Genomic DNA, 13,188 nt, shown 5'->3' on the forward strand with positions numbered 1-13,188 from the left:
TGTACTGCAGGGGTGGAGGGCTGGCCCGTCTGGTCTGCTGCTGAACTGTTGACCTCACCCCTCCTGCACAAACGGGGACTGTTTGTGTTGTCTGGGGCTTGGGGGCAGGACGGCCAGGTGGGGGGGTGGCGGGGAGAAGGTGCGGTGGGACTGCTGAGGCAGTTGTGGGTCAGCCTGCGCGGCACTGGGGAGGCCGCGGGAGTAGTTACAGGAGGGGAGTGGGGGGCGGAGGGGCCTCCAGCGGGTATCTTCAGTGTTTCCATGGACTTTGAAGATCAGCAAACACAGGGTCTGATTCTTGGGCAAGTTTTATGACTTCTGAGGGTCTGCTGTGTGCTGCTGGGTAAGTGGCCCCCGAGATGCTGCTTCACCTGCAGGAAGCTCAAGACGGCGCAGGCTGAGGGCTCCGGGCCACTGATTTGAACGGCTGAAGGCACCAAGCCTCGAGGGTCTCTAGTCCCAGGGGGCAGGGGCCATGGTAGGAGGAGCCTGACATCCAGGAATGACGGGCGTGTGAGCACCCCTCCCACGGTGCACTGGGGGGCAGGTGGGCCGGGCCCTCGGAGGTGTCTTCCGCTTGTGCACGGCACTCCATGCTAGCCTGTTCCCCCTTTCATTGACTTTCCCAAAGTAAATAGGAGACAGGCCTTGATCCGTTCATTGTTTGTGGGGTGCCAGCAGGTCCTAGGGTGAGGCTGTGGGACGTGAAGGTGGAGGGGGCGGAGAAAGGAGCCTGGGGCCCTGGTGACAATTGGGTCTGTTGGATGCTGGGGCGGGGAGCCATCTCTGCACTTGGCCACAACTCTCTGCCCTGGGGCACTTTTCCGCTGGGTGGCCTTTCAGGGATAAGGGTTATCTTCCTGACTCGACCCGAATCTGAATTCTGAGCCCCTGATTCTAAGCTGGGGGCCTGATAGCACCCCCACATCCCTGCACTAGCAGCAGGGAGCGCTCCATGACTGCCCCTCCTGGGTCTCGGGCCAGTGCTCTGGATGTCCCTACCTTGTCTCTGCCGTTCTGCGGAGTCTGATGACAGCATTGGGATCCCTGTCCCTCTAGCCCACTGCCACGTGTGGCTGAAGAGGGCGGGCCAGATGGGCAGGTGTCTGCTGGAAGAGCTCGGTGTCCCCTCCCCGCACAGCACCTAGCAGCTGTGTGGCTTCGCTTCTCTGAACCTCTGTCACCATGAAACAGAGGCCACGGCGTGTGCCATGGAGCCCTGGGGGTGGGAGGCAGGCAGACAAGGCGCCCCACACGGAGCTGTTCCGGCAGGCCCAGGGCTCAGGAGTAGCCGGCTGCCTCTTCCCTGGTGAACCCCCTGCGGGAGGAGGGTGGGGCCGGGTGTGGGGTGAAAGGACCGAGGGAGCCAGGTGTGCCCTTTCTCATCGCACACTCTGCCCTCTCTTCCAGGGACTTTGAATATGTCGGGGATCGCCCTCAGCAGACTCGCCCAGGAGAGGAAAGCTTGGAGAAAAGACCACCCGTTTGTAAGGAAAGCTTTATTTCTGCGCGTAGCACAGCAGACGAGGCCTGCCAGCCTGGGGCCATTGCCTCTGTGCGGGTGGGTGGTGGGCCACAGGCTCGTACCCTGGGTGGGTAGAATGAGACACCGTGGTTGATATGCTGTGTGGTGGTTTTCTCCCAGGGTTTTGTGGCTGTCCCAACAAAAAACCCCGACGGCACAATGAACCTCATGAACTGGGAGTGCGCCATTCCAGGAAAGAAAGGGGTAAGAGACCCGCGGCCACACGCTCCCACCGCTTGTTGGTTTCAAGCAGCAGGACAGAGCAACAGAGGTTCGAGTGTGTGTGACATTCACGATGGTCATGCGGACCCTGGGGGACGTAAGATGGGGGGACAAGGTTAGGGTGATATGTGACCCCCTCAGGTATGGGGAGGTATTGCTCCCACGCAGCACCTGCTACCTCTTGGGACCACAGGAGCCTTGGGGGTGGGGTGGAGAAGGATCTGGAGGAGCCCCGCGGGGCTCCGGGCTGGGCCTGCAGGGTGTGCTGGGGCTGCAGCAGCCCAGACGCAGTGGTGCTCCTGTGGGGGCGTCTGAGCCTGGGGCAGCTGCACATCCTGAGATGGCTGCCTGGGGCGCCGTGTCCTCCACGCACTGGCCAGTCCTCCCCCCGGGGTTGCCTCCTCAGCTCCCCCGAGGGTGCCTGGGCCAGTTAGGACCGGCGCACTTGAGTGTGAGAGTCCCCCATGAGCCCACATACAGCTCTTTCCAGGTGACTCCAAAGGAAGGAGGATGCCCCCAAGGTGCCTGGGTTACACTGGAGGCCTCAGCACCTCACTCCCCCCACCCATGGTCTGTTGTGACATCATGCAAGCTCAGCCTCAGTGCTTCCTGGCAGTCTCCTCCCCCTGCACTAAGCCGTGGGATTAGGACTGCCTTTGTCCGTGAGGTGATGCGGTTGGCTTTACCCTTCGTCTGAGGCTCTGCTGAGGCCCAGTGTGCACCCTGCCTTTGCTAAGCCCATTCTTGGCCCCTCGTCTTAGGGCAAGGCAGGTGTGCTGTTGCCGCCTCCCTCCCAGGGCGTGTTGGATTGTGGTACTGGGAGGCTGCCTGGGAACAGGTGGGACCTGAGGGAGGGGCCTCCCAGAATGTCACTCTAAAGCAGCCACTTTAGGGGAACAGGTACACACTGAGTTCACTCAAGTCCTCACCCCACCCCAGAGTCAGAGGGGCCAGCCCTCCAGGGGCCTGTTTTCTCAGAATCCCAGCTCCTGCCCTGCCCCTCCCAAAGGAGCACACGTTCCAGCTCACACTAAGGTCCCCAGAGTCCTGTTGGTGGGGACACTTGGGCTGCTCTCCTCTGTGGGGTCCTCGCAGTCCAGGGGGCTCTGCCGCAGAAGCGAGCCCCTCCTGCTCCCGGGCCCAGCCAGCAGCGCCCCTAATCGCAGTTTTCTCTCCCACAGACGCCGTGGGAAGGAGGACTGTTTAAGCTACGGATGCTTTTCAAAGACGATTATCCGTCCTCACCACCAAAATGTGAGTAGACCAAGGTCGTAGAAAGTCAGTCTGCCTTAGTTAGCCACGTTCCGGCTCAGATGTGAAGTCCTCCTCAGAGAGCCCAGGCCTCCTGGGGTGTGGCTTTTGTCACGCTCTGCTCCAGGGGGCGGCTCCAAGCCTGTGATCCCTGCACTGGCTGTGGATTCAAGTCTGTTTCTAGCCCCAGCGGTGGGAGGTGCACTTAACAGGCTAATCTCTCAGATCCCGGCTCTGATCCACTGCCAAGCTCCTGGCCCTCGGTGCCCGTCGGGGACGAGGTGCCACCGCGTCTCAGCCTGGGGAGGGACAGACTTGCAGAAGGACCGCCGTCCAGAGTGTCACCCTTAGAGGGTTTGGTTTGCCCTGACCTGCACCAGCCCATCTGTTGTCTGTTAGAACTGCATGTGCAGCCTGGACGGAGGGGCATGGAAGCCCCCAGAGAAGGGAGCAGGCTGGAAAGGCCGAGCCGTGTTGGAAATGGTGCTGCTGTCAGCCCGTCCTGACGCAGCTCAGCAAATCTCAGGAGGGGCAGGGCCCCGAATCCCTTACCTTCTGCAGCTGGAAATCCACATAGACTGTCCACAGCGGGTCAGTTAAGTGAGTTACCACTCCCCAGCCTGTGGCACTGGTGAGGGAGCCTCTGTCGAGGTCTGCCCTCCTGCTCGGGATTCAAGTGGCAGGGGCGTGTTTCCATCACAGTGGCGTCTCCCAGGAGAACTTTCTTTCTTTGTTTAATTAAGAGAAAAATCAGATGAATTGTGGCTCCTCTCGTCACTTCTGCTCAGTGTTGTATCGGGGTTCCAAGCAGACACAGCAAGGCAAGGAAAAGAAGGGTGGGGCAGGAGGACTGAGACCGGGTGGCCTTCCTCTCAGTCCGCTTAGTAAGGTTGCTGGATGAAAGATTAATATATGAAATGTATTCTTGCATAATTGCGATACGTAAAAGATTTCAAAGTAAACCATTTACAATCATATCACATACCTTGGAATAAATCCAGCAAAAGACGTTCAAGAGCTCTATACTAAAAACTGAGAAAGGCTCCTGAAAGAAGGTGAGGCAAGCCTGAATGCCTGGCGGTGTGGGCCACGGTTACAGGTCGGAGGACACGGTGTTGTGAAGACGCCAGGTCTCTCCAAGCCGCTCTGCAGGTTCATTGTCATCCCTGTCAGATCCAAGCAGGTTTTTGAGGAAGTTGTCACGCAAACTCTAAAATACAGGAAATGCAGAGTGTTGAGAATAGCTGTGGCCTTTGGGGTTCCAGGAGGGAAGGGCTGTGAGGCTCGTTGGCTAATGAGTACCCAGACCCGGTAGCAGGACGGGCAAGGCGTAAACCAGATGGAGACCTGCTCCAGAGGCACGGTCCTCAAGGTGCAGATCTGCAGAGCGGAGTCCAGAAGCACCACAGGTGTGTGGTGGCCTGGTGTGTGACACAGGTGATCCTGTGGTGCAGGGGAGAAGGTGGTACTCTAACAGATGGACTAGGTCAACGGAGTATCCCGTGGAGAAAGAGAACTCCATCTCTGTCTTCTGCCATAGACAAAAGCCTTGCAGACGAGTCGTGGTGCCCAATGGAAAGGTGGAACAGTACAGCTTTTAGAGGAAGGCGGGAGGATATCTTCATGACCTGGGTAGCCAAAGATTTCTTAACCAGGGAAGTACAGAAAGTGCTTTTTCCCCCATAGGGGAAAACTGATCAATTGGACTACATTGGAATTAAGACCATCTCCCACCAAAAGACACCAGTGAGAGTGAAGAAGAGAGAAGATTGTGTAAACACATCAGTATTTATCCTGAATATATCAAGAGCATCTACAAATCAGTAAGAAAAAGGCAAACAATCATTAGATTGAACAGGCCCTTCACAAAAGAAGCTCTCCTCTTGGCCAGTCGGCATAGGAAAAGAAGCCCAGCTTCTCACCAGAGAGTCCCAGATTATGATTGCAGAGTGGATGAGCAGGCCACCGGGGCGGGGGGATGGCGCAGGGCAGCGCACCTCAGGTGCTTGCTGGAGAGCGTGCAAATTTTGAAAATTTCCCTTAGAAAGCCATCTACTGTGTCTACCAAAGCTAAAGTTTTTCCTCCCCCGGGCCTTGGCTCTTCCACTCAAGTAAACATTCAGTAGAAGTGCATCCACGTGCTCACCAGAAGGCACAGGCAAGGATATTTGGGACAGCCCCGTCTGTAGTGGCCAAAAGCTGGAGACAGTGTGAGTGTCCGTTAACAGTAGACTGGGTAAATAGATGGCGGGTCTGCAGCAGCAAGGAGGAAGGACGTCCAGGGACGCACGGCAGCAGTGAATCTCCTGAACTGATGTTGAGTGGGGAGCCAGCAAAGGAGTTCGTGCCGGATTCCTCTTGAAGGCCAGCAGGCCATGTGATGGGCAGTGTTGGAGGTCAGGAGGGTGACCTTCTTGGATAGAGGGAAGCCAGCGGGTGACTGGAAGTGGGGATGGGGGGCTTGGTGGATGCGGGTATTCATCCTTCGTGCACTTTTCAGGATAAGAAACAAGATAAGTCAGATTAAATTAGGAACTTATGTTCATCAAAAAGTACAATTAAAAGAGCAAAAGGCAAATTCAGAGTTGGAGAAGATATTCGCAAGGCATTTAACTGATACAGGGCTTGTATCCAGAATATATAAAGAGCCCCTACAGATCAACAACAGACAACTCAGTGGGAAAATGTGAAGAGACTTGAACAAGAACTTCTCCAATGAAGGAGCAGGTGCGGTGCATGAATGAAAGGAAATGCATATTAGAACCACGAGAGGCAGCCACTGTTCATCGAACTTTGGTGGCTGAAGCTCCTGACCGACACCACCGGGTGTAGGCAGAGTTGTGAAGCAGTGGGAACTCAGCCCCTGCTGGTGGGGTGTAAGTTGGTAGAGCCGCTGTGGAAACCGGCAGTGTCTGCTCAAGTGCTGCAGACACCTGTGACCCAGCGTTTTCACCTAGACATGCACGTGCCCCAGAATTCACACGTAGGAACCTTCACAGCTTTGTTCGTAATAGCGCACGTGTGTGCCTGCCGTGTGCTGGCCAAGCCTGTGGGGCGCCCACTCGCCCAGTGGACGCCCGTGCAGCAGCCGGAGTGAGTGACCACAGCACTTGCAGCGACACGTGTGACCCACGAGAGCAGAGCAAGGAGTCCTTGTGCAAGTCCGTTTGTGCAGCCGAGGAGTCCTCGCTGGGGTTGTAGGTTGGGACAAGGGTGAGCGGAGTGGGCGGTGTCTGGGGAGTTTTCCGGGAAGCCGTTGGTGTTAGTGGGTGTGTTCGCTTTTTGGTAGTTGGTCAAGTTGTGCTAGATTTGCTGCACTTTTCTAGTATAACTTAATGTTTAAAAATAAAGGGAAAAGTACCCACATAAAAGGTGGGAAATGTACTAATATGTCAGCTGTGGTTAACAGTCTCTGGGTGGGGCTAATGGCAATTTTTTTCTTGCTCTTTCATATTTTCAAATTTTCTACATGTATTCTTTTTTTTCCTTAAGATTGGCTCTGGGCTAACATCTCTTGCCGATCCTTCTTTCTTCTTCTTCTTCTTCCCCCCCAAAAGCCCCCTAGGCCATAGTTGTATATTCTAGTTGTAGGTCCTTCTGGCTCTGCCACGTGGGACGCAACCTCAGCATGACCTGATGAGCCGTGCCAGGTCCACGCCCAGGATCGAACTAGTGAAACCCTGGGCCACCAAAGCAGAGCATGTGAACTCAACCACTCGGCCAGCCCCTACATGTATTCATGTTTTAAAAAGAAAATAAACTTTAAAAAAAAAAAAAGAATGCAAGAGATCCTAAGAGCTTCTGTTTTTGAAGCAGGGTGGCCTGCTTTGGAAGTGGCCGCTTACATGGAAAGGGTGTGACTGTGCCCAGGAGCTTCCTCCACGGCTGCGGCAGCCCCTCCTCATCTTGCTGAGTCCAGGCCGGCTGGGGGGATGTCGGGGAGGCCGTCCTGGGGCCCCGTGCTCCAGCTGCCTGCCATCCTGGGGCAGGATCCTGGGGAGGGACGTGGCTTCACACCGTCAGAAGGGCGCACGCTTGTACCACTCTCACCTCCTCCCACCTTGTGGCCACATTGGTTTTACTCTTAATAGTTCTTGGCCAAATGTCTGGTGACCAGAAAGGTGCCCAGCAGAGGGGATGGGGCATTGTTGGGGAAGGCATGATTCTTAGGACAACAGCTGCCGCGGAAAACATGTTTTCTTTCTTCTCTGTGGTCCAGGCAAATTTGAACCACCATTGTTCCACCCAAATGTGTACCCTTCGGGCACGGTGTGCCTGTCCATCCTCGAGGAAGACAAGGACTGGCGGCCAGCCATCACGATTAAGCAGGTACGTAGCGCCAGGGGCTGGCCTCGATCCTCCTCCGGGACCAGAGGACTGTGGTCGTCAGTATCTGAGGCCGACGTCCTGGAACTGTGCCCTTCACACTGCTGACCTCCCCCGTGCCTTGTTTATGTCTTTCACACAGATCTTACTAGGAATACAGGAACTTCTAAATGAACCAAATATCCAAGATCCAGCTCAAGCAGAGGCCTACACAATTTACTGGTTAGTAGCGGTCTCGTCCTGCTTGCCACGACCTCTCATCAGCTTGCACGGCCTTTCCTGGAAGTCCGGTCAAGGCTGCCCGTAAGAGGGGAGCGGCGGGCAAGCTATGAGTTGGGGGACAGTCCTTGCCGCTCCTGGCAGCCTGGGAGGGAGGGAGGCCCTGAGACTCGAGCTCACGTGGGTGGCAGCCGGGGTCAGCACTGCGAAGGGGAGGCATCCGAGGAGGAAGCGGCCAGGGCAGGCTGTGTCGGCAGTTGGAGCTGCGTGCGCAGGGGGCCTGTGGTGGCAGGAACGGGTGGCCAGAGCTGATGTGGCAGGAGTGTCATCGAGGGGCGTGCAGGAGGCACAGAGGTCAGGGGACATGGGCTCCTGTTGGCCACTTGGCCCCTTGATGAGCTATGGCCAGGCAAATCCGGTGCCTCAGTGAGCGTAGGAGGTGTGTCCAACAACCTGGCTCTCCCAGGGACCCCAGACCACGGCCCCCTCTGCTCCTCTTCCTGGTCCACCTGGGTGTGGTGTCTCCCATGGGCGTGGTCCAGCGGGGTGTGGCACTCCTGGCTTGCTCTTGGTCACCCAGTTGCTGTGACATCCCCACCCAGGAGCTGGGCATCCACTTCACGTCCCAGCCCTGTCATGCGTGACACTGCGGTGGCCAGGTGAGTCCTGTGGTCCCGCGTCCACTGTCCATACTGAAGGAGGATGGCCTGGTGCAACTGAGGTGAACGCTGGTTAAAGCTGGCACTGTGCGCTTGGCTGAGTGGACAGTGGGGATGACCCTGGCCCTGTGGCCAGCCTCCTGGGCTGGTCTGGTGGGGGCCTTACACCAGCTTGGGGACTCTGAGCCCCGCTATTCAATCTGCCCACATTCAGGAACCTGGGTTCCAGGGGGCAGATCCACAGGGGAGAGGGTGGTAGGGCCTGTTCCTTCCACGAGGGTGTTTCTGGCATTGGAGCTGGTCAGCGGGTGAGCGCTGAGGCTGGAACTGTCCTCGGGCCATTCTGAGCAGCGGGCACGCAAGCGCCCTGAGTCCAGCTGAGAGGAGCAGTGCCAGGGTGCAGGAGATGGAGCACCTCCAGCCCCCGGCCCCCGTGGCTTGGGGTCCCTGAGCCCAACCCAGGTGTTGGTCAGGTCCGCCCCCTGGTGGCTAAGGTGGCAAGACGTTCCTGGGCAGGGGCCAAGTTCATGTGCCTGCACCCCCGGCACCCACAGCAAGTCCCGCCTTCTACCTGGCTGCCCCCACTTCAGACTTCAGTCTCCTCTGTGAGACCCCCAGCCAGCGGGGCACGGCTGTCAGTGATGGTGGAGCTCCGCTTCAATCTGTGCGTGCCCCATGGCTGCTGCACACCAGCCACTCTCCTCCCTTGACCCTTGGGCTGGGTGCTATGTGGTTTCTGCCACAACATCTGTCTGCAGTGGGCCCGGTGGCCCGTGCTGCTTTGTAAATAAGGCTGCTGGGTCTACACTGTCTGAGCTCAGCCGTTGGGCGGAGAGCACGAGGCCTGCAAAGCTGCAAGCGTCCCCTCTGACCTTCAGAGAGCGTGCCGGCCCCGGTGTGCATCGGGTGTGGACGTGATGCCCTCGTGCTGGGCTGTCCTGAGTTTTCTGTGGGTTTGATGGCACTCCTGTGGCGCCGTATGCCCAGCTGTCGGTTGTGCAGCTCCAGCCTCGCTCAGGGCTGGGACCATCTTCATGTGAGCATCCACTTTAAAGCCCCTTCTGTGAAACATGCTTGAAGAGTTCAGATCTCTTTTCTCGCGTTTCTGGAAGGTCGCAGGCCGTGTCCCACACTGCCAGGTGCCCCAGCGGCCCGTCCCCAGCCTGACTTGGTAAACGGCAGCACCGCACTTGGCTGCCTCTGCTCCTCCTGCTTGCTCCTTCCAGAGCCCTCCATCCAACTGCCGTCTGCCCTGGGGCCTCATGTCTGACACGGCCCCTTCCGGAAGCTTCCCTCAGAGGGAGCTGGGTTGCGCACAGACTGTCCGCAGCATGGCCCGGTGGCCGACGCTACTCCTGTGGCCTTCGCTCCCCAGAGGGGCCGGGCGTCGTGCTGACACTGGCCTCCCGGGGCTAGTGTGCGCCTTGGCGCTGTGCCGGCACAGGGCACGCTCGGGCAGGTTTCCAGCCTCTCCCGGCGAGGAGGGTCCTGGGGCACAGAGCCGTCGTCGGTGCTGGGGTGGAGCTGACGGAAATCCTACGGTGGCCCTTTGTCCCACAGCCCCGTTCCCAGGCCGCAGGTGACGGCTGTGCCGAGGGCTGGGAGCCCCGCTCCGAGAGGCCGCGTGCTTGTTGGGAGCCTGGGCTCCGAGGAGGTTCCACACCAGCCCTGAGGTGCTGGCCGAGACCCTGACCCGCCGCAGCAAGGAGCGCTGTCCCTAAATGTCATCGTGTCCCGTTGTTTGCAGTCACCCTGATCCCCCAGTGGCATGTTTGCTGCCATCCCGTCTGCCTCTTCCCCCCCAGCCTGGGCAGCGCATGCTGCCCCTTCGGCCCCCTTTTCCCAGGTGGCACTTTTCATGCTGGTGTCCCACCCGAGGTCCTGCCCGACCTCCGCACCTGGCGCTCAGGACCAAGAGCCCTACGGGGAAAATACCAGAAGTTTGTGTCTACTTTGAAGCAAAGGATAGTGCCGAGCGATCTACCTTCTTTCCCAAACGATGCTGTTTGAAACTTAAAGAGGAAGCCCCTGGTCACTGGTTACACAAGTGGACTTCCAGCCAGGCTGCACCTCAACGGCGCCCACAGCGCAGGCCTGTCGCCCAGGCCCTACTGGGCCGAGGCGCCACCCGGCAGGCAGCCTCTGTCGTCTCTGCACCCGGGACCCCGGGGCCTGCCAGGCAGGGGACACTGTCTGGCTGCGGGCTTCCCGGTGCAGGCCCCGTGGGCCGCTGCCCCTTCTAACGTGTCTCTCTCTTGACCCCTCAGCCAAAACAGAGTGGAATACGAGAAGAGAGTTCGAGCACAGGCCAAGAAGTTTGCACCCTCATAAGCAGCGACCTCGCGGCATCTAAAAGGAAGGGATTGGTTTGGCAAGAACTTGTTTACAACCTTTTTGCAAATCTAACGTTGCTCTGTACAATTACTAGTCACCGGGGGAGGGTTGGACGGGCGCCATTTTCCATTTCCGCCACTGGTACACAGTTCTCGACTCGCTGAATTGCCCAGATTTTCATACAGGGTCTCTTCCTTCAGTCTTTTGTATTTTTGATTGTTATGTAAAACTTGCTTTTATTTTAATATTGATGTCAGTATTTCAACTGCTGTAAAATTATAAACTTTTATACTTCGACGAGCCGCCAGCGCTCGGTGCCCGCTCGCGGACGCGGCATGCTTCTCCCGGTCAGCTGCGCGGCCCCAGCTGGCTGCATGAGGAAGGACCCCGCCTGGCCCTCCCGCCGCACCGTTCTCTCTGCAGAACCCGGGTTGTGTTGCTTACGAGCCCCAGATCCAAAGTCAGCCAGCGCCTCGTCTCCGCATCACTTCCTTTGTGTTTATATGGCGTTTGTCTGTGTTGCTGTTTAGAGTAAATAAACTGTTTATATAAAGGTTTTTGTTGCATTATCATCATTAAGTGTGAGGAGGTGGCCAGGCTGCCCGGCCCTCCCTGCTCGGCTGCAGGCCCTGCAGAGCACCAGCCTCGGCCTGAGCACGGCTCACTGTCTGCACTTTGGGTGCGCCCAGGCCCTGCGTTGCGCTCGTCCTGGTCCTTTGTAAATAATGCTGTGTACAGAGACGGTGTGTGTCCAGGGTTTCTGTCCCCCGCCAGAGTCTTTGGGCCGTAGGGTGCTAGAGAGTGCAGATCTAGTCACGATGGAGTTGGTGTCGAGACCCAAAGAGCGCCCGGGCATTTAGGAGGATGAGGTGCCTAAATCCAGGCCAGGTCGAGGCCGTGAGGACCATGTCCAAGCAGCTCGCCCTCAGTGCCCAGCGCAGGCCCCTGGAGGTGGCTGGGCCACTGCAATGGCGCCTTCCCCATGGGTGGGGCATGCGGCCTCCTCCTGTCTGGCAGTGCGTTGCTGGCCCAGGCCTCAGTGGCTGCCCTCGGGCCTCTGCATGTCGTGGCCACAGCCTTCCCATGCTCACCCCGTCAGCCTCCACCCCTTGGCGCGGGTGGTCCCTGGCGCTAGGACACCCTGAAAGCAGCTGTGAGGGCCACTGTCCACACACTCTTCCTCTTTCTTGAACCATTCTGATCTTGGGCTGCCCACAGAAGCCACTGTCCTCAGAAAGTGGCCCGGACCCCGAGCCCACTGCAAGCCTCCCAGAGCTGCTGGCTGCTCTGGTGGGAAGTGGGCCTGGGGCCCGGCTCAGCAGGGAGGTGCCATATGGAGACAGGAAGTAGCAGAGGGGGACAGGCCCAGTGTCCCACATCCCAGCCTTGGTGAGGCGGGTACCTGGCCTTCGTTCAGGTACCAGAAGCACAGTGCTGGCCAGACCGGAGGCCTGGAGCCAGCCTGCACCAGTTGGCCTCACCCTCCCACCCTGAGGACCCTTATTGTCAGAACTGAGTGGCCTGTGGCTCCACCCCGAATGAGGAGGGTGGTAACCCCCAAAGGGGCGAGAGGGCTGGTGGTCCTTGGCTTGCCCCAGGAACCTGCAGCCCTCAGCTGTCAGCACCTGGTGGCCCCAAGGTCCCTGTGCCTTGTCCCTTGCTCAGCGGGACGTGTGTCGGTTGCTGAGCTCTCGGTTGGATGTCCATGATTTATTTCTAACACAGAGGGCCTTACGGGGGTTCAGCGGGCGTGTGTTTGTACCCTCTCCCAGAATGTCTTATTTTGTAATGACTGACTACACTTAGAAATAGTTACACATGTATATGGTTAATATATATGGAAATTCAATCTATTTTCTAGTTAAAGCATTCGGAAGTAACTGATGTTTCTAGCAAACTGTCGTGACTTTGGCTAATGAAATGTCCTTTTGTGCCACAGTCCTTGGCTTAACAAAGATGTGATCTTGTAACATGAGAGCTATGAAATGTGATCATCCTGTTTCTACTGTAAGGGGAGAGAGTGTGTTCCCAGCATGAGGCGCCTAATAATTAGTAAGGAATTGTGGGCAATAGATTAACCACTGTATCTAAGAATCCTCTGATTAAAACATTTCCACAAACTGCCGCCTGAGGATGTGTCCTTCTGCCGCCCTGTCCCACCCGGGCCACCCCCCCAGCCCCGGGCCGCCCTGCCCAGGGGAGCCCAGGTGGCTGATCCCATGTGCCACCCAGAGAGGCTCCCAAGGCCACGTCCAGCCTCAGACCCACTGTGGCCTTCGGGGTTTGGGAGGGTGACAGCCGCTCGAGCCAGGGTCACATTCCCTGCTACTGTCCCCTCTGAGACTGGGCACGGGCAACCGAGGCTGGGCGTGCATCCTGTGCTGGCCGCTGGCCCTGTCTTGCATCTCGCCTGCACCTCCCTGGCCTGCTGGAGCAGGGTCCACCCTCTGGGGACCTGAGGCTGTTCTCGCCAGCCGTGTGGGCCTCCTCAGGGAGCCAGGACACCATCCTCATGATGCCAAGGTGCACATGAGCCCTTGGTTCAGACTCTAACGGGGCCCCTGGGACAGTGTCCGAGACTGGCGGGGGCTCAGGCCAGCCATTGTGTAGGTGCAGAGCCTCTGGGCCCCCAGGGACCCGGTCGACAGGAAT

The 13,188-nt window shown here is 58.0% G+C and overlaps 1 protein-coding gene across 1 annotated transcript; it reads left to right on the forward strand.

Annotated features, from left to right (window-relative positions):
- Window positions 1-1,410: 1,410 nt before the first annotated feature.
- UBE2I (ubiquitin conjugating enzyme E2 I) lies at window positions 1,411-11,093 on the forward strand. Its single transcript, XM_046666721.1, has 6 exons — window positions 1,411-1,487; window positions 1,646-1,729; window positions 2,929-3,001; window positions 7,218-7,327; window positions 7,467-7,546; window positions 10,470-11,093. Exons 1-6 carry the CDS (start codon window positions 1,422-1,424, stop codon window positions 10,531-10,533), a joined length of 477 nt encoding a protein of 158 aa, XP_046522677.1. The 5' UTR covers window positions 1,411-1,421; the 3' UTR covers window positions 10,534-11,093.
- The last annotated feature ends 2,095 nt before the right edge of the window (window positions 11,094-13,188 follow it).

The sequence above is a fragment of the Equus quagga genome, chromosome 7, assembly GCF_021613505.1.
Source record: "Equus quagga isolate Etosha38 chromosome 7, UCLA_HA_Equagga_1.0, whole genome shotgun sequence".
Classification (NCBI taxonomy): Eukaryota; Metazoa; Chordata; class Mammalia; order Perissodactyla; family Equidae; genus Equus; species Equus quagga.

What these genes read in the sequence shown, in the direction of transcription:
- UBE2I (XM_046666721.1), top strand. Translation starts at nt 1,422, where the DNA reads ATGTCGGGGATCGCCCTCAGCAGACTCGCCCAGGAGAGGAAAGCTTGG. An exon ending in TCCGTCCTCACCACCAAAAT is followed by an intron (nt 3,002 to 7,217) that starts GTGAGTAGACCA and finishes TCTGTGGTCCAG; the next exon opens with GCAAATTTGAACCACCATTG. An exon ending in GAGGCCTACACAATTTACTG is followed by an intron (nt 7,547 to 10,469) that starts GTTAGTAGCGGT and finishes TTGACCCCTCAG; the next exon opens with CCAAAACAGAGTGGAATACG.